Source organism: Archocentrus centrarchus, chromosome 2 (genome assembly GCF_007364275.1).
Source record: "Archocentrus centrarchus isolate MPI-CPG fArcCen1 chromosome 2, fArcCen1, whole genome shotgun sequence".
In the NCBI taxonomy this organism is placed as follows: Eukaryota; Metazoa; Chordata; class Actinopteri; order Cichliformes; family Cichlidae; genus Archocentrus; species Archocentrus centrarchus.
The window spans coordinates 13642776-13664353 of NC_044347.1; the positions used below are offsets into that span (position 1 = coordinate 13642776).

Here is a 21578-nt window from a genome sequence, read left to right on the forward strand (position 1 = left end):
ATTTTACTTTTTCTTCTCCTTATGGGCCTTCTTGCTGTGGCTTTTGGCAAGGGAAGTATGGCTTCTGGAGATACATAACCCAAATGGGCAGAAGAACCAGTTTTGTCACTTGCTGATCGCTTGGGAATTGGTTCTGGAAGAGTGGGTGGTTTACCTGGGTCTGGACCTGCTTCAAGACCTGTGGTGTGGGTTGGCTCATCATGTGATGGTCCAGGCAGATCAGCAGCAGCACTGGTGGAGGTCTCTTCTGGGTTTGGCCTGTCTGTTAGCATTAATGGGGCATAATCTTCATCTGGGAAGATATCCCTGTTGAAATAATATATTTAAAATATTCATAAGTGGGGGTGAGTTGTGCCACTGGTACAACTTAACCCAGGCCCTCTGGCACAAATCACCCCGACCCCAACATTTTGGAAAAAATGCATCATCCAGCAGTTTTAACCTAATGTAACGCTAGCTGTATAGACTCATAGTGTAGCTTAGCAAAGCATTAAAACATTTGTAAAATGTTTTCAAACTTGTCTATAACTGTTCAGACACAACAATAAAAAACCTTGATCATAGAAATTTTACTTTGTAAGGCCAAAAACATTTTTTTGAAGTTAAATGTGTTTACCTCTCATGCAATGAGGCTCTCTTCTTTGCAGGATGAGTAAATGCTGACTCCTCAAAAATGTGTGGTCACATGACAAATTTCTTCTATGGCACCACTTCCCCGCTGGCACAAATTTCCCCTATATAGTGTATTTCCATGTATGTTTACATGTTTCAATAAATTGCTGCTCCTATTTCCCATTTTCCTTGCAAAATATTAAGAAATAAGAGGTGAGTCAAAACTTTTTTGCACAGTTGTATGTTACAGTAACCTGATCTCAGCTGTCAGTACTCATCTCTATTCATTTTGGCTGTCATGAGCTAGTATTTGTAGGTTTTGTGAGAGCTGCAATATTAGTCCTGAAGTCAGGTGCTTTGTAAAGCTCTTTGGGGCAAGCAGAGGATTTTTTGGACCAACACTTTCATTCACATGACTAAAATGTTTTCTTGTGGCGCAGTTAATCCTGTGATGCACTGTAACTTCCAACAGAAAGTCAACAGCGGCATTTTTCAACACCTCTGTGCCATAAATCCACAATCCGCCTTTTTATTGGAATGAACTGATTCGATTTTTTCCAGGAGAAACCCACTCACACGGTGTGACAGGAAACATCATGAATAGATTGTAAACTTAAACTGTGGGAACTCATGCAATCTGCACATTTCATCTGCATCACAAAACCGCAATCAGATCTGAATTTGCTTTTAAAGTTGTATCCTTGATAAAAGCAAGATTTTATCTGTGTGAGTGTTTAAGTCCATTTATTTGTACATGTCAGATCTCCAGGTTGGTGTTTCTGCCTCTTTGACATGGTATCAAAAATTAAATAATATCCCACATACATACACATGCAAAAAAGCCAGTCACTTCTATGGATTCTGCTCCTAACGCACCCCTCCTCCACCGGCTGTGGTCGTAGCTGATCAAAGGGGAAATGGGCCGCTATAACATCCCACCTTTTCCCAGATCCTGGGAGGAGCCTGTGCCTGGTGGCAAAGAGGAGAACAATGGCAGGAAACTAGGAGAGGAGCTAGGGAGTTCCTGTTGGCAGAATGATCGTGAAGACAAGCGTGACGGCACGCCTCGTACAAGTGGACACTGGCCCGCCGCCCTGAGCAGGAGGAACTGGGCTCTTTAAAACTGGAGTAAGCTTATTGTTTGAGAGGTTTTGAAGAGTTTGAGTCCAAATGTCTGACGTTTGATGGGAGGGATGTCTTTGATGTCTTGCTGCTGAATGTAAAAAAAAAAAAAGAACATCAGAATAAAACTGTAAACAAATGGTAAATGTTAATGATGCTTATGGCTGATCAGAAAGGTCATTACTTAGGTTGTCAGGTTAATTTTGGCTAGCATCAGGCAGGGCTCCACCTAACCTAGGGGGTATTTCTGCAGAGGCTGCATGGAAAGATTGGTTCAGCTATTACAGTTAGAGAATAAAGTGGATCTTATGATTGAGCAGAAAATGTAACAATTAAGCATGCATTCAGTGACTTTTTCATATATTAATTGCTTTTTAATACAAATGTCTGAACAAATCGTGATATAACTTTAAAAAAATGTTAAGTTGCTTCTAACAGCCTGGATATCATGAGGGATCATTGAAAAATATGCAAACACACATGGAATTACAGCATATGAGGCAAAAACAGAGTTTGTGCAATTCTGCAAAACCAGCTTGAAAGTCAGTATTTGGTGTGACCACCTTTATTCTTCAGCACAGTCTGAACTCTCTGAGGCAGCTTTCTTCTCATTTCTTTAAGTAGTCTTCAGGAATAGTTCTCCAGGCTTCACGAAGGACATTCATAGCTCCTCTTTTTTGAGGTTGGCTGCCTTTTTGTTCTGTTCTCAGTCAAAAATGAAAATGAATGAAAAACTTTAAAAGACCTCCAGAAATCCTGGAGAGCTATTGCTCAAAGTCTGGTTCTTTGGGAGACATTTATAAAGAAATGAGGGTGGGTCAAGACTTTTGCACAGTACTGTAACTGTGCATTTTTTGTTAAGCTCATTTTTATTTGTTTTTTTACCTTGAAATAAAGTCACTAAGATTAATAGTTTGCCACCCGTCTGTGTATGTGTGCCCTAACTGAAAGAAAAATGGCCCACCCTACAGCAGCAAAACATTAAAAATGAGTGTTTTTCCTTTAAGGTTTGAACTTCATACAGCTGCAGAGGACAAAAAAAAAAAAAAAAAAATAGAAAAAATAACAGCACAGTAGGATTAATTATTACCTCCTTTAAAAAGGTGGCATTCTGTCACGGGTCTTCCTAGCTACACGTCTGGCAGGGTAGAGCTCAGGAAATGAACTCTCCACATGACATATTCACACATTTGATCGTCACGTTCTTTTTGAAGCCTCCGGAGTAGACAACCAAGTGTTGAGATCATGCTGTGATGAGTCGCTTAGATAATTCATGACCCTGCAGCGGTCTGAGAGGGCCGTGCAGAAAGCAGCAGACTTCCTGCAGTTCCACCCAGGCCCGGGTCACATCCACACAGCCGGGGCCGCATCGCTCACCCCAACCCCTACGCTATACACCCTCCACACCCTTAAGCAAGGCCAAGAACTCATTCCATTGTTCTCAGGAGTGAAGCATCCCAATGCACAAGTGGCCAGAACAGCACGCCATGAGACAGATGTGCGTATGGTATGTGTATGAACAGGGCAAAGCATTGTTTTCACTAACAAAAAAAAAAAACAGAGCTTTCTAATTAAGTGCAGTTACTGGAAAATGTCACACCATATTGTTTCAAGCTTGAGTCATTCTTCCTTGGAAAGAGAAATTCATTCTAGCTATTTTAATCCGCTGCAAGATGCAATAAAGTGCTCGTCGTGATGCGCAGGATGTTGTCGACTCTCCCTCCAGCTTTTGGCACCGCATGCTCACTGGTGGCTGCTGTCACTGCATTTTCTCAGTCAAACCACAGCAGAAGTGATATAACACCTTCTTCCCGCATTTCTGAGCACAGTTGGACTTCTCTAGCATTCCTGACATACCACCCATGATGCTAGGAAGGTAGATCGCACTGTCTCTTTTGTATCAGAGGGATTTTCCAAGCATACGCTGCACTCATGACAAATGGGAAGTGGGGAGTTTCCTTTTTCAGGAGAGGAAAAATCCATCTGACTGACCCAGAAACTCAGAAGATAAACTATTAACTTACTTCAACAGCACGATGGGTTCATTGGCATTTTTATTCTCTTGTTTCCATGTCTGTCAATTTTTTTTGTGTGTGTGCAGTATATAATCACTGCATTATTATTAATTGAGCCAGCAATGCAGGGGTTCTCACACCGCTTCTGGCATGCCCCATTTCAGAAGCTGGACAAAGTTCATGTCCCACATCACGTAGTGTTTTTTTTTTTTAGCTTTTATTTTTATCTTTAGTAATAAAACCACAGACCGAGTTGAATTTTTTTGTTATATAAAGATCTGCTCAATAGCATCAGCAGTGGCTCAGAAATGGTCTCAGTGAAAGGGTGGCTGTCAAGAAACCATTGGTTTCCTGGCACAGACCTGACATTCAAACTTAGTCCACAAATTTTCAATAAGGTTGAGGTCGGTCTTTGAGAAGGCAATTCCAGAAGCTTCATGTTAACCTGATTTATCCATTCCAAAACCAGTTTTGATGTGTGTTTGGGATCATTGTCCCTTTGGAACAACCAGCTGTGTCCAAGTTTCAGCCATCAAGCCGTTGATTTGAGGTGAAGTCGAAGAATTTCATTATTTTATCCACTTTGTGCAGTGTGCCAGTATGACTGGCAGTAAAACAGCCCCAGAGCATGATGCTACCACCACCATGCTTGACAGCTGGTACAGTGTTCTTAGGTTTGAAAGCCTCACCTTTAATCCTCCAAACATACCTCTTGTCATTGTGGCCAAATAGCTCAGTCCTTGCCTCGTCTGACCGTAAAACTCTCATAAATCTCCATTTGGCTCGTCCTCGTGGGCTTCTTCCAGAGCCTTCTTTCTTGGCCACCACCCTCTCAGTACACGGAGATGTAAAACTGGCTTCTCTGTGGACAGTGATGCTGCTGTTCCAGCAGTTTCCAGTTCATGGCAGGTTTGAGCCTTGGTGGTTTCTGGGTTGTTCCTGAACATCCAAACCAATTTCCTCTCATCTGACTTCGGATCTTCTTCCAGATGTCTTCCAGACACACATCTGAATAACTTGTACTTACGTACAGTTGTTTGAACTGATGGTCTCGGAATGTACAGTTGTTAAGAAATGGCTCCAATAGACCTTCCCAACTTGTGTAAATCTGTAGTTCTCCTTCTTAGAACTGAACTGAGTTCAGACTTTCACAAACAAACCCTTTTTTATGCTGGGAAAAGAGACACTACTAATTGCAGTCAATCATGATCACTAGTTAGAAGTTAACAGGCCTTGGCCTTGTCAAGTTAAAAGACAGAACCTTCAGAATCACTTATTGAAAAATTTAAATGAGTGTATGCATATATTTGAGCCTGTATGTATACTTTTGACCCTGTGCGGCTCAGAGAAAATCTAAAATGAATCCAAACTTGTGCACCCAATTGTTGTTCTTTAAAGTCATTAAAGATGCTGTACAATCATTCCACCCTGGAAAAAAAACAGTTCAAAGAAATCATTAAAAGCCCCAAATTACCATGACAATCATGCCTGTGATGAGTGTCTGTAAACTTTTATCCACAACTGTAGAAGAAGACTCTACATCCCACGCAGTCCAAGGCCTAATTTGAGTCTCCACCTTAATGCCTAAACCATCACAGACTTAATTGACGCCAGCTGTGTGTGCAGCAGTAGTGCTTATGTGTGCAAGTTCATAATGGCTTGAAATGCTGTGTACAGGAATGAGACTGTGCTTTGTGACAAATGCGATGACGCTACTTTGGCAGTGTCAAAACATGTTTCATGCTATTGTAGATTTGTGACTTTTTCTTTACTCACAGCCACTTAGGGATTACCTGCCTTATCTTAACACCAGCTAGGCAACAGGTAATCTTAAAATACCAGTTTATTTATTTTCATTAAAGTTTGACTGAATTAAATTAAAAATATAAATAGAATTTTTTTCAAAAATAACACAAGTGATGATAATGGTAACTACAGTATGTAATGTAGCATTATTTTCTCCATTGCAGTTAACAGAATAGATTAGCTTAAAGGTATTTTTTCAAAATCTGATGAAACACTGAGTCACTGTGCGTTGCATGTGTTATCACTATCACTCTATCACTTATTTGCAGGAAATTCACCCCAGATCAGTGCAACAGTGACACTGAATTAAAGCTACATATGTCAATGCCAATATGGGACAGATTTATGTGAAGATTTCTGCTACATCTGCAGGATTGTCACCAAACAGGAGAGCACATGTGTCTCTGTTAAGTCACGTCCTGTGGAAATGGCCTTGACAAATTCACAGAACTGCTACCGAGTGCTGGAAACCTGGGGACAAAGCATGCATTAATGTTTCAGTGAAGGCATGAGGAAGTTAAAGCAGTAAACAAGTGTTAGTCATGAGGCTGAGGAAGCGTTTCCTACCAGCACACAAGAGCCGATGGCTCGGGAGTTCAGTGGCGATGTATTCTTAGAAACAGGAAGCCTGCAATATGTCCACCGCTCTGATTTCCACTGAGGTAAATACAGGCGGGTGCAGCTTATCCGATGGTGTTGTGATAGGTAAACAGCAAAAACACTGATCTTTACTGATCTTACTCTGATTTTTTTGCATGTGCATTGCTTCAAGCTGAATTTGCACCTTCGGTTTCATCTGTTTTAAAGGAAGCCCATGCTACTGGAAACCTCACAGGATATCACAATCTCTAATTTTGATCCAACCGATTAAGCGTCCTCTGCGTTAGTATTGCAGAAATGTTTCTGCAGAAAATAACAAGGGAGGAGACATTTCATGATTACCGTGATGATGCTCCGAGCCCTGCTCACAAAGCCGCAGACAGCAAGAGTCCTTTGCGGATTGAGGTCATGGCTTTGAAAGGCATGTAAGATTGTAAAAAACCATTCGCCACTGAAAACGGCCATGTGCACATGCTTTACATCGCCCTGCAGATGAATCTGTTTAAGAGAAAAGTAGCCAGTTGAGTGCTTTTACAGCTTCTCTGCTTTGAAGTTGATAAATTATGCACTGTAAGTACAGATATAGTACTTTTCCGTTGGGACCTCCTAATGGTACCTGCTCGCATACATTCTGGATGAGAAGCAGACAGTAACACACCCTGCTTTGTCTGGAAACAATATTCATTTCAGCGGGAAACACTTTCTGAAGTCAAGGAAATTCCTCCCTTAAATAAATATGTGGGAACGAAAAATTAAAGACAGTTAAAGATGTCCTTTCATTTGCCTTGAAGGTGAATGAAACAGCATGAGAACAATTGAAACACAAATCCAAAAAGACGTGACGCTTTGTGCTAAAATCTCAGTTTAAATCAGCTTGTTTTTATTTACAGCATTATTTCTTCAGTTTAAATGAATGCCAGTGGGAAAATGGCAGAAATATGTTGCCAAAATCACAAAAACGAAATAAAGAAAAAGCCACAAGATATTTTTTGTTTGACCTCACTGTGTCTACAACAGCCTAAATTACAGAACTCAACGTCTTCTTCCTAACCCACAAACAAAATTTGGTCCTGTATTCATGTTTTGCAATAAAAACAGAGAGGCAGAAATGACCGGCTGTGCGGTCGTTCAGTAAAATTTCACGCCACCTTACACCTGCACTGAGAGCCTGCAGTGGAAAGGCGCTTCCTGTTTTTGAAGGCTGAAACCAGCAGCTCTACAGGAAAGTTTCATCCTTTTATCTCAGACATGTACAGCATCCTGCCACTTACTGGGCTTAAATGATACTAACAGTGCTAATGCTAATATTGGTGTATTTTGTGAAATTAGTGGTCCAGAATTTTTTAAAAATCTGAGCTTACATGTCGATATTGCTATACACACTGACTGGTTTGTAGCTAAAAATCATGCAAACAACACTGAATATGATGTACAAATTCATGCTATGTGCCTTACAATATGTTATTCATACACAATCAAATCGATGCACAAGCACATCTTTTTCTGCTCACAATCACGTCTCCAGCATTTTGGAATAAAACAACAGAGAGCCTAATCCGAGTATCAATTTTAAAGATACCGGAGCTGTCGCCAAGCCAGAGAGTGCAAGCTTATGTTTCTGACAAAACTCTTTTGTGGACATCGTTTAGAAAACAGGAACCGCATAAATAGAAAATTCACCTCAAGGGAGAGTTCAGAGCACATCTCGTGCTGCATACCTTCGATTCACAAACAGCTAAAGCAGAAATGGCATTTTGCAAAGCGAGCTGGGTGTTTTTAATGTGTCTTTTCGTGTATTTGTAGTTTATTTTATGGTATTTTACATATGCTTTACAGATGACCACTACAAATCATATAAATAATGGAATTTCCTGCAATTCATGCTCGCCATTCAGCTTAACTCCAAACAACTACAGCGCTGATTTCATCCACTCAATTTGAAGCATTGCAAGGAGCCTCGTTCTCACTTTGGACGATCTTAGAGAAACATTCAAAGCAGAGAGTTTGCCATCTGTTTTTATAATTCCATCAATATCCTAAAAATGCCTGGAAAAGATATCAATTTTTCTGCAAGATTATAATAAGCAGCCCATGAAAACATCTTCGTTGAGGGCTCTGTAAGTCATATCCACACAATACAAAAAAGAAATAATTCCTTAGGTTAACTGCACAATGCAGCACACTTTAAGTCTGTTTGAGTGTCTTCCTCAGTCATAGGATGTTATTTCTTTGTTCTCACAGTCCTACTGAATCATCCAAAAAGTAAAATTTAGGAGTTTTTTGTTTTCGTTTTTTTCATTTTGCCTGGGAGATGGAAAAAATAACTCTGTTAGTCCTCATAATACCTTGGGAAGAGAACAAAACAGTGAGTGATGAATCTGAAGAGCTTCACACAAAAGGGCTGTCTGATCTGAAAATGTCTGAGTAGCTCTTGCCGTTCATGTGCTCGGTGTGGCTTTCGATGCTGTAGCAGCGGTGGACCTCGGTCAGCGACGACGCCACGTAGGAGGCGGAGCGGAAGAAGTCGGCGTTGGCAAAAGTGCCGGCAAACTGCATCCGCTGTTGATTCCAGTGTCTTCGAAGAACACTCTGAACCTGCAAGAGGACACACAAAGAGGATGGGAGAAAATCAATGGTGGTGCCTGGACTTACCTTACTAGAAAAACTTATCTACAGATGCTGTTTCCACACACATACAGTTGTAGTCAGAGGTTTCCTTCCACTCATCATGGGCATGAATGTAATTTGGGGCTTTTAATGATTTATTGATTTCTTTGAACTGTTCTTTTTTCAGAGTGAAATGATTGTACAGCATCTTTAATGACTTTAAAAACAAGAACTGAGTGCACAAGCTTTAATTTATTTTGGATTTTTCTCTAGTCTCTAGTCAAAAGTATACATGCAGACTCAAATATATACAAACACCCCCACTAATATTTGGTTAAATGTCCCTTAGCAAGTTGCACCTCAACCAGATGCTTTTGGTAGCCATCAACAAGCTTCTAGCATCATTCTGGTTGGATATTTGACCACTCTTCTTGTCAATGATTTGATGGAATTCTTTACAAATAAAATTTCAAACATTAGAGAAAAAGAGTCCCAAATTACCCCTCATTCATGCTCATGGTAACTGTATATAAATCAAATGCAAATTCAATACTTGGAATCTACCCCAAATCTTTTGTCTGCTTAACTTGTCGTGGAATAAGTTGGAAGTTACAGAGAAACAGCAATTAATTATAGAACAATTCTAAATGATTCTGAAGTATGGTCTCTGGAAGAGCCAGAGCTTCACATTCACACCAGTGGCCTGTTGGAGGTCAAGTACCAGTTATCCTACAAAAGGACAACCAGTTGCTCTCAATTCAAGTTCAATACAGAATGTTTTCAGCACATAAACTGAAAAAACAAAACCAAAAAAATAACAGGATTCACTAGATACATTAGATGAGTTTTTTTATGTTCATATGAACCAGGTATGCACCAATAACTGTTCCTGCATTAATTTGCTGAATCAAACTTATTACTCACCTCCCCGTTGAAGAAGCAGTATATTGTAGAAACCAAGAGACCCTGAATGAAGAAATAAAGTTTATTACATGTGTTATTTTTAAGTGTTATACTGCCTAGCATTTTTCTCCCATGCATGTACTGACCTGATAATGCATCAGGATGTCCATGATGTAGTGATAGATCTCAGAGTGACCATCAGGTTTATATGGGAGCAGGACAAACTGGATGCCGAGAAGAGGGATGAGAATGAGGGTGGCTCTCACAGCCCTCATGTAGAGGCTGGACTCAGCCTGGTGCGTCACTCGCAGCTTGGTAATGAGAACCCGAACGATGTTCAACAGGAAAAAAAGGTTCACCTGGAGTCGAAGTAGAAAAACACATGACTTTAATTACAGGACAGAGGATAGAGCCTATCAAGTCTAGCCAAACCAATGTCCAAAGAAAACTTTGGAAAGACCTTCAGCAAGCCTGGAGAACTATTGCTCAAGAAGCAAAATACACTGTTCAAAAACAATATAACAATATCTATACTGATATATACCCAGATCTGGACCCAGGCAATACTTAGCCTGAAAAGTCTGAGGTGGAACCTATGGTGTCAGATGAACTGAAACATAATGTCCCAGAGGTGTTATATTGGACTTTGGTCAAGTGATCATGGGGACCAGTCAGTGGTATCGATTCCTTCATCCTCGAGGAACTGCCTGCATACTCTCACCACTCAAGGCTGGACATTGTCCTGCACCAAGAGGAAGCCAGGACCCACTGCACCAATGTATGGTCTGACAGTTGGTCCAAGGATTTCAATCCGATACCTGATGGCAGTCAGGGTGCCATTGCATAGCCTGTATAGGCCTGTGCATCCCTCCATGGATATCCCTCCCCAGACTATCAATGACCCACCACCAAACCAGTCATGATGAACGATGTTACAGGTAGCATAACATTCTCCACAGCTTTTCCAGACTCTGTCACATGTTCTCAGGGTGAACCTGATCTCATCTGTGAAAAGCACAGGGCACCAGTTGTGGACCTGCCAACTCTGGTATTATATGGCAATTGCCAATCGAGCTCCACGGTGCTGGGCAGTGAGCTCAGGGCCCTCTGGTCTCCCTCATGAAGTCTGTTTCTGATTGGTCAGAGACATTCACACCAGTGGCCTGCTGGAGGTCATTTTGGAGGGCTCAGGCAGTGCTAATCCTGTCCCTCCTTGCACAAAGGAGCAGATACCAGTCCTGGTGATGGGTTAAGGACCTTCTATGGCCCTGTCCAGCTCTCCTAGAGTAACTACCTTTCCCCTGGAATCTCTGCCAAGATCTTGAGAGTGTGCTGGGAGACACAGCAAACCTTCTGGCAATGGCTTTTTGATGTGCCATCCAGTAGGAGTTGGACTACCTGTGTAACCTCTGTAGGGTGCAGGTATCACCTCATGCTACCATTTTCAGACCTTTCTCTGTAAAACCTAATGATGGTTGTGTGGAAACATCCTAGTAGCAGAAAAAATTCAAACCTTTATGTTACCAATAACTACAAGGCATTCAAAATCACTTTTAGTCCCTATTTTGATGCTTGGATTGAAACTGCCATTTTAAAAGTTAGGAAAATGAACTGTGTCCACATAGTAGAACTTCTTCTGGTCCTTATTGTTTGTGTGTTGATAGTAAATCTGAATTCAGAGTTTAGTACTCACAAGCAACGCAGCGCAGATGGGGCCATGGATTATGTAAAGCAAGGAAGTATTCACGCTGCACCTGTGAATGGACAGATCAGTCTGTTATATCCAGACAGGATGGGGACACCTGAGAGCTACTGAAATGATGTGTGGATCAACAGACTCACTTGTCATAGTAACAGTGACGCGTTATTGAGTATATCACTGCTGGCACGAGTGGAAAGCCTGTAAAATCAAATATGTTATGTGACATTTGGGTTTAAGAGTCAGAAAGTGTGGATTCACGCATTTTTACTTACCCCAACCCAGCAGATAATACCAAAAGAGATGCTGTTTTTCTGCAAACACGGCCACAACTATCAGAGTGTGCAGGTAGATGCCCTCGCAAAGCATCCAGAAGTAGTTACAGCTCATCAGGTACATGTGGATGAACTCCAGCAGCTTGCAGCTTGCCTGAAAGGAAAAAGATTTGATTTTATTCTTTGCATCACTTAAACAAATGAAGCCTGGGCTGTTATAAAAGGAAGAAAGGCGGGTCACTCACAGAGTCAGTATGTGTGTGTCCCTGCGTCACTACTGTTGTTGTGAGCAGAATGACGGTAGCAATTGAGTTTAGCATGAAGGAGAGAAACAGGTTTTTGTGGAGCGTTATCCTTTGGCAGCTCAGGCTCCTGATGGCATTAGAAGAGGAGACACATTAGACACAAATTTTCACTTGAATCATAGATTCCCAGCGAGCGTGAGTGTATATATATCTGAACAGCAAATTTATGCCATTAACATACATCAGCAATGCATTAAACCATCTGACCAGCCTGACACCTGTGATAAAAACCAGAGCAAGAGCACCATAACACACAAGTACTTAAAATGGTAAACAGACTAGTTCTTATATAGCACTTTTCTACTCTGAGCACTCAGAGCGCTTATACAACACATTTTCATTTACCCCATTCACACCAATACAAGCACTTCCATGATTAACTAAGCTAAGTGCTTTTTTATGATCTAACATTTGCATCAGAGAGCAACTTGGGGTTAAGTATCTTGCCCAAGGATACATTAGCATGCAGCCAGGAATTGAACCACCGGCCTTCCAATCAGTAGGTGACCTGCTCTACCTCTTGAGCTACAGCCACCCCAAAATACGTGTACTAATACATAGTAGGAGGAAAGACAACAAACTTGCTAACACCAAAATTATTAAAATACACTTAATTTTATAATTGGCTGCAGATTAGTCAGCTGCACATCCATGATGAGAATCTCCTGTTCCACCACATCCCAAAGGTGCTCTGTTGGATTGAGATCTGGTGACTGTGGAGGTCATTTTAGTGCAACTCATTGTTATCTTGAAGAAACTATTATGCGATGATCTGAGCTTTGTGACATGCTGTGTTATCCTGCTGGAAGCAGCCATCAGTAGATGGGTACACTATGGCCATGAAGGGATGGACAGGATCAGCAGTTTCTTGTTCTTAGCTGACAGGTAGATAGGAAGGGTCTGGTCTTGTGCTGCTGTAGTCCATCTACTTCAAGACTGAGATGCTCTTCTGCATACCTTGGTTACAACAAGTGGTTATTTGAGTTACTCTTGCCTTCCTGTCAGCTTGAGCCATTCTGGCCAGTCTCCTCTGAAGACATTTTCACCCAGAGAACTGCCACTAACTAGATATTTTCTCTTTTTCAGACCATTCTCTGTAAATCCTAGACATGATTGTGTGGTAAAATCCCAGCAGATCAGCAGCTTCCGAAATCCTCAGACCACCTTTGTCCCCCGTTCGAATGCTCAGTTTAAATTTCAGCATCTTCAGGTCACATTGACCATGTCTACATGCCTAAATGCATTGAGTTGCTGCCATGTGATTGACTGATTAGATGTATGTGTTGCATTTGAACTGTGTACTTAATAAAGCGGGTGTAAAAATCGTAATTCATTGTAATAGGGACAATTCGAAAGAAAGCATATCCAAACATAATCCATTCTGAACTTCAAGTTCAAATATTTATCAGGTTTATAAGGTACAAACAACAGAGCAACAAATAATTGACAGATATGACATCTTTTGTTTACTTCAGAAATAAAGAAAACTGTCCCAGACTTACTTAAAATGGAAAAATATTCCCAGTGATATGAGCAATGATAGCAGTGAAAGTCCATGACCAATCATAACCAAGTAGAAGTGAGTCATTGTTGCCTGCTACAAAACACAATAAATACAACTTTGCATTAATTACTGATACTCTGGCTTCAATTGTGCTTTTTTTTTTTTTCTTTTAATGTGCTTTGTCTTACCTCTCCTTGATTTGTAAAGTTGGCTTTGCATTTGTTGAAGTCGGTCCACGTCCTGTTGCTTACTGGATTCCGTCCCCACTCGCCCGCTTCAGTGCAAATTTTGTACGCCATCGCTGTGGACAAATTTTAAAATAAATTGTCTTCCTTTTTTTGATTTTAAAATGAAATACAATAAAAACTCAACTAAAATGAGCAAAGCTGCCCTGGAACTACCTGAAACTAAGCTGAACTGTGAGCAAAAAGTCAAATGAGATAAAAATATAATCTAATTAGAAAATACAGGAGGCTTTTCAAAAGATACCGGCTTCCTGTAAAAACTGTCAACCTATGAAGTAACACAGCCACACAGTCAGATACTGCTGAACATTTTTAAAGGTTTTAAAGGTAGGCTGAAGGTCCAGATGCATCGCAGCACTGGTTCAGCCCTTGAGTTAGGTGCCTTTTTAATGCTTGAATGATTCATAGGTCAGAGTTAATTGGCTTAACAAACAAAAAAACATTCCTCTGAAAATGGTCAGGTACGTGGACTGGACTGAAAATGAGTGAAAAAGCAACAAATGTCCAAAGAAAAACTGAAAGAACTTCAAAAATTCTGGAGAACTATTAATCGAGACCACTTTAAAAAAAACACTGGTGGCCGTCAGTGCTGACTGTAACTGACGTGTTTATTAGTGCAGGAAGGAACATAAGAATATGTGCTTCCAACTCCATAAGGAAACGAGTACTCTTATTTTAGTAGGCCTAAAAAGAGTGTCAGACCTCTCGTCCATGATTTCTCATGTGCAAAACTAGGTCGCCTTCACAGTTAATTTAAAACCCAGATTTTACATGTTCCAGGAGCTACAAATATGAATCAGTGTAAGAAAAAAATTAATCTCTGCCTGCCAGGTAACAAACAATAAAAAATAAAATAAAATAAATTTAAATTTATGCACCATTTGAGTCAGTACTTTGAAACTCATCATCATTTTGACTACAAACTGCACCAATACTGACAGAATAGTCCACGTCATGTTTACATGAAAGGCAAAAAAAAAAACCCAACCCTAAATTGAAAATGAAACAATAAGCTCAGAAGAACTTTTAACGCTTCTGGTTAATTCATGTTGTATGAAACCACAGAAGGTGGAGAAAATCACCATGTGTATCAAAATCATCGAAGTAGTCCGGACAGTTCTGCTCTTTCACGCCGGCTTCGCTTTCATCCCAGCACAGCCAGCCGTCCCATGTCATGTTGCACACCGGCCCCACTGAGAGCAACAACAAAAGACACACCAGCAAAAAACACGTTACAGAAAGGCATCAAAATTCATTATCATGTTTTCAGCTTCTGCTTTTCCTTCCATTTGAATTCTTTTACAGTCATATTAAGAACTTACAATACTAGAATAGAAAATACAATATTTTAGGTACATTTTGCAGATTATGCTTGCAGTACATACTAAAACACACATGCAGAACTTTTGCATGCTACTGAGTACTTTATTTTATTTCCACCCCTGCTCACCAGCTGTTTTTGTTTTGTGTTGTGACTCCTTCATGATCTTCTGGAAACATCTGTACTGGGCCATGTGAATTTTGTTCTGTTTCAAAAGAGGTTCATCTGGATTTTCCAGCTGCTCCTTGGAAACATCTTGAGGGGTTGCCTGCACCAGCAGCTGGAATTATGGAAAGTCAGTAAACACAAAATGAGACTGCAAATGTCGAAAAAGTCTAATTTAATCATTTGAGCCAGTGTTTCTCAACCTTTACCTTTCATATGAAGTAAAAACTTCTTCTATAAAACACCTTTCACGCCATGCTTAAAGCAAGAGTTTAAAGTATCATAATGTGAGAGAGAGAGTTGTTTGTTAAAAGCAAAGAGCTTGCAAGTACTTCTGAGGTTTTGTTCAAATAGTTGAGATTATTTTCCAGTGAAACATTTATGATGCAAATTCAGTACCCTGGGAAAACTCTGGGAACATTTATCTGACAGTAAAAAAAAAAAAAAAAAGAGCTTTAAAGTCACAAATACTGCAGATACTGTCAGTTCTTATAATCAGGACACAACATTTAAACACCTTCTTTACTAAAAGCTGCTTAAAAACTCACAGGTTGGCCTGAAAGGTAATGATCAGCCTATGAATATGTACCAGACTGCTGTCCCTGACCTAAAGAGCGTAGTGAAACTGCACCTTTAAGTACCTTGTCGAGGGAACACAGGACCAGGAGTAGCACAATACAGCTTCGATCCGTGAGGGCTCTGCTCTTCATGTTTTCTAAAGAAAAGTCACAATAGTTGCAGCTTTAGTTACACAATATACACAGATGCTGTTCACATACAGATTCACAGCATACCCTTTGGACAGGCACCATTACGCTGGATGATATTTTTATGCTTTGTTGGATGTTATTTTTATTAGTGTTGGAGGAACAGGTAAAAATGTCACCACCATCACAAATAGTTTTCTCCCAGGGGCTCAATAATAACAACACTTCCTGAGCTGCAGCAGCTGCTGGGCTGATCCAGCATGCAATGTGCTGACAGGAGCTGGAGTCAAACTCCAGTTCATGTGCTCTGGACTGCCAGGACCGTAGAATAACACATTTAGCCTCAAATTTGCCATCTTTTTCTTGCCATCTTTAATATTAATTGGTTAGTTTTGTCTTCTAATTATCTTTCAAAGCCGATATAAAGTCCCCCGTCCTTTGAACCTGAGAGTGAAATGCTTCCAGCTCATGGTTTGAACTCCTTTTTTGGTTGATGGGGTTACAGATTTGACCTGCTGCTTCCTCCGTTCTTTCACGCCTTCCTTCCTGCATGCTTATTAGACACAGTGAGCAGGTTTAACCAAAGTTTAGGCAGAAGACATCAGTGCAGCAAATACCTGTACAGTAAGTGTAGCAGAAGCTCTTAAACCTGTTGCGGTACTGTCAGCAAGCAACTGTGCAAAATTCTTGAGCCACCCCTCATTTCTTTATATTTTGCTTCCAAGCAGCCAGACTTTTTCTGAAACTTTTAAAGTGGTCTTGAGGCTTTGGCTGCTTTTTCACTCATTTTCGGTCCAGTTCTTGTACTTGACCATTTTCAGAGGAATGCAGCCTCACTATGAGTATATACAATTAGCAACCTGAGCAAACTAAAGCTGGAATTAAATGAAACAACTGATAAGAAGATGCAGTTTTAGGTGTAAAAAAAACAACTATTTATTCTGTTAAAGACTGGACTGGGAACATTAACCATGATCCACAACAAGTTAATAAATCTTATTATTATTAAGAAGCTCTATACTCATCACAGATTAATCCACCTGATGTTGCCATTAAAGAATTTCTTAACAAAGCAAATCTACGAAAACTATGTCTGAATTCCATGAAGCCCCACAACATCTTCCAAATAATAAAGCGCCAGGTTCAAATGGTTTTCTAGCAGTTTTACAAAGAATTTTGGCCTATGCTAGCACCAGTGTTTTTCAGAATGGTAACTCAAACTCAGAAAGATCACACACTGTTTCCAAACATGAACTCTGCCAACATCAGCCCGCTTCTTAAACCAGGCAAAGACCCCACACTCCCATCCAGCTACTGCCCAATCTCTCTCATAAATGCAGACCTTAAAATAATCAAAGTCCTCACCAGAAAATTAGAAAAAAACCCACTCCATTTATAATACAGCCTGACCAACCAGGTTTTTATCAAGGGTCCACACTCAGCCAATAATACACGCAGACTGATTAATGTAATAGATTACTGTTCCATTAACAAGTTAGAACCCACAGTTTTCTTTTTAGATGCAGAAAAGGCATTTGACCGGGTAAACTGGAAATTTCTACACAAATTTGGATTTGGTTCATCCTTCATAAACTGTCTCAGAACACCTCCAAATGCACACGTTAGGACAAATGATCTTACTTCCCAAAGCTTCAGTCTGCAGACGGGCACCAGGCAGGGCTGCCCACTCTCTCCCTCACTTTTTGTCATCTGCATTTGAGAAACTTGGAAATGGCTAAATGAGCAACAGACTTTCTTTGCACCCCTAAATTGTTAAGTTATTGTTAAAAACTGATTTCAATTTCCCTCCCAACAGCAAAATGGGAGCGAGATCTCTCCGTCAACCTAGATCAAAACTTCTGGAACAAATCTGTTTAAACACCTTCAAAATAACTGAAAGCTCCAATTTACAGCTTATACAATACAAAACTCTCCACAGAACATACTATACAGGACACAGGATGTTCCAAATGGGCCTTACGCACGTAAAAATATGCTCCCACTGATCTTGTATGCCAGTTCAGAGGTTCTGGCAGAGAATATATGTGAAGACCTGTCCACATGGCTTAGTTGCAACATCCCAACCTCACCCATACTCTGGAGAGAATGTCGGGCCTCCTCTAAAAACCATTTGGATGAATTTGATTAACAGTGGCCATTTATGTAGCTTTGCTCACTGTGCTGTGCAGTGACTTGCGACTCCTTTTTAATAACACTATAGTTATTACGGCTCATAGTGTATCTACACATAGGGGCTTCAGGGGGCAGGTATGTCACCCAGTGGTTTGTGGGTGGGGCTGCTATAGAGGCCCCACTCGCCTTTTCACGGCTCGTGCCTCTGGTGGGGTAGGCTCTTGCCCTTTGGCTGTGACGGCTCCATCTAGGGTCTCCCTGCTGCCTCTTCTGGGGTGAGCACTCGGTTGCCATGAGGATGCGTGGCCTTAGGTCTTCAGTGCTCCTGGGGGGGCTGCAGACTGCTCGGGTCTCCTGGGTCTTTCTCTGTCTGCCTCTGGTTCCCAGGGAGCATTGTGTTGTTTCTGACCCTCATCAAGTGCGTTTTGTGACACAAACACAGACATTCACACTCTCTCTGTCTCATACACACTTCCATGCAACCATTTTGCATTTTGTTTTGTATTGTATTTGTATTTTTTGCTGCACCTATTTCCCATTTTCCTAGCAACATATAAAGAAATGAGGGATGGGTCAAGAGTTTTGCACAGTACTGCAGCATGGAGGAAGCTAACAGCAGCAGCTCAGCAGTATTTTCATTTGTATGTTTGCAAGAGTTTTTCTTTTTCTTCACTGCAAACTGTGGCTGAGTGAGTCAAGAAGCAAAACTGAAACATAAATATACCTTTATGTCACATAAATTAATGCTTATATTGTTTCTGATGTTTTGCTGCATAAGTAAAGTGATTTCATCCATTCATTCATTTTTTTATGGCAATTTCGATCCTCCATACAGGCCAAAGTAAAAACTGTAAACAGAAATGAGTTTTAATGTCTCTTTCAGATGAAAGTAGATGATGAATTCTTTTTTCTGTCTTACAACATGTGTAACAGTGTTAATCCTGCTTTGGCAGAAGCCGTGTGGCAGGAAAACGGCAGTTCTAATATCAGTGGTGGTTATCTATGTTATTAGTCTTTGTAGAGAGACCGTATCAGAGTCCAGATGCATTAAAGGAAGAAAAAAGGTTACGATTTGGGTGACAAAGACATTCCACAATAACGTTAAATTTGTCGGTCACATTAAAGCATTGCAGCACAGAACAAATATAATTAATTTCCGCCTCCCCCGGCTGCTAATTCAGGAAATATTTGTCACTTTATGAGATTAACATCTACTTGAACACACCCGGGGACATGCGGCATATATTCCTGATGCGATATACAAAGGCATTCAATATTTCATAGTGCAGTGACTCCCTCGCTGTTTAATCCATCTGTGTGAGAACACAGAGATGTAAACACTTTTGCAGAGGTGCCCTTCATGCATTACAGTCCCTGATAATTAATTTTTTCCACTTATGTCGGCCAGTCTAGCAGCTTGTTGTTGTTAATTGCGACAGAAAAGCATATGCAGTAACCGGCCACTTTATTAGGTACACCCATTCACCCTCTTGGTAATGCAAATATCTAATTAGTCAATCACATGGGAGTAACTCAACGTATTTAAGTATGTAGACATGGTCAAGACGGCCTGCTGAAGTTCAAACCGAGCATCAGAATGGGGAAGAAAGGTGATTTAAGTGACTTTGTACGTGGTGTGGTTGTTGGTGCCACATGGGCTTGTCTGAGTATTTCAGACACTGCTGGGATTTTCCCGCACAACCATCTCTAGGGTTTACAGAGAATGGTCTGAAAAAGAGAAAATATCCAGTAAGCGGCAGTTCTCTGGGTGAAAATGCCTTGTTGATGTCAGAGGAGAATGGCCTCGAGCTGATAGAAATGCAACAATAACTCAAATAACTACTCGTTACAGCCAAGGTATGCAGGAGAGCATCTCAACAGCAGCAGAAGACCACACCTGTCAGCTAAGAACAGGCTACAGTTCACACAGGCTCACCAAAACTGGACAGCAGAAGATTGAAAGACCTGTGACATTATGCTGCTACATCCAGATGGTAGGGTCAGTATTTGGTGTAAACAACATGAAAGCGTGGATCCATCCTGCCTTGTATCAACAGTTTAAACTGCTGCTGGTGTAATGGTGTGGGGGATACAGTATTTTCTTGGCAAACTTTGGGCCTCTTAGTACCAGCTCAGCATCATTTTAACAGCACACTGTAACTGAGTATTGTTGCTGACCATGTTCATCCTTCATGACCATGATCTTCTGATGGCTGCTTCCAGCAGGAAAACACACCATGTCACAAAGCATCTCAAAATCTCTGAGGAATGTTTCCAGCACCTTGTTGAATCTGTGCCATGAAGAATTAAAGCAGCTCTGAAGGCAAAAGGAGGGGGATCCAACGTGCTACTGGCAGATGTGCCTAATTAAGTGGCCGGTGAGTGTATTTTACTGCAACACTTGGATAAGTCAGCAAACATGTTATGGACTTGTGTCACACAATAAGTCATTACAGTCATTTAAAAGATCCAAAGTGGACTTCACTTTAAATGCTGGCTGTTTTATGCACATGTGAAAAAAATCATCATGTTTTTTCAGCTTCTCTTTAAATGTTGCAACAACATTCACAAAGTTTAACATTTCATTTTGTTTCTCTGCCATTCAACACCTTTTTGTGCAGATGCCTGAAATACGATGTGACGTTAAGAAATGAACATTTTCTCCTGTTTTCAGCATCTTAACCCCAGTGCAAGCACAAGTTCCAAGAGCTTACCTTTACACAGAAGAAGAAATAAAACTCAGTCTGCCGTAGCCAGGAGTAATCCTTCAGTCTGAGAGTTTGCCTTTGCTGATAAATGAAAACAATGAAGCAACCCCAGTCCTCTTTTTTTTTTCTTTTCCCAGGGGCAGTTCCCCACTGTTTGTTTCAGACCGGAGACAGAGGCGACACTGAGCTGGGCTGTCCTGATAAAAACGAACTGACTGGAGCTTCAGATGACATCACATGCTTGCCTGCTGTGATGAGACATCCCAGAAAAGTAATGATGAGCATTACAACACAGCTATATGATTATTACCCAGTATTCATACTGGATGTTAATCATATAGATGTTAAGGATGTGAGTTCCATCGATCAACAATCTGTTTATTAGTAAATTAGCTTTAGTAACTTTAATGTATACAGTGTTTTTGGTCATGAAAATTACTGAAAATCAGCAACTTTATTCTGCATGGCAGAAAAAAAAAAGAATAAAATGACACAACATATAATATATAATAATACATTTACACTTTTGTTTATTTAAATAACCATCCTGCAGAAAAGGAGCCGGTGAGCATGATGGTTTCTATTCTTTAACAAAGGCGACCTCTGCTGGACAAGAAAAAAACGGCACTCAGTTCCTCCTAGATTTAAATCTATAGGATGGACCAAAATCAGTACACCCAAAGGGATTTGGGCTCCAGCTCATATTACATATGACACTGTTCATACAGCATGAGGTGTTACAAATTACAGTGACACTTTACACTACACTAATACTATGAAATTGGATCCCCTTTTCCTTCAGAGCTGCCTTAATTCTTCGTGGCACAGGTTCAGCAAGGTGATGGAAACAT

The 21578-nt window shown here is 40.6% G+C and overlaps 1 protein-coding gene across 1 annotated transcript; it reads right to left on the reverse strand.

Annotated features, from left to right (window-relative positions):
• Nucleotides 1–7055: 7055 nt before the first annotated feature.
• Nucleotides 7056–20892, reverse strand: LOC115794396 (calcitonin gene-related peptide type 1 receptor-like). The gene is made up of 13 exons (XM_030749898.1): nucleotides 20734–20892; nucleotides 15821–15894; nucleotides 15144–15294; nucleotides 14776–14886; nucleotides 13637–13749; nucleotides 13447–13541; nucleotides 11885–12011; nucleotides 11640–11793; nucleotides 11508–11565; nucleotides 11359–11419; nucleotides 9812–10024; nucleotides 9687–9728; nucleotides 7056–8750 (listed from the first exon to the last, which is right to left on the reverse strand). The coding sequence occupies exons 2-13, from the start codon at nucleotides 15887–15889 to the stop codon at nucleotides 8544–8546; spliced, it is 1401 nt and encodes a 466-aa protein (XP_030605758.1). The 5' UTR covers nucleotides 15890–15894; nucleotides 20734–20892; the 3' UTR covers nucleotides 7056–8543.
• Nucleotides 20893–21578: the final 686 nt, after the last annotated feature.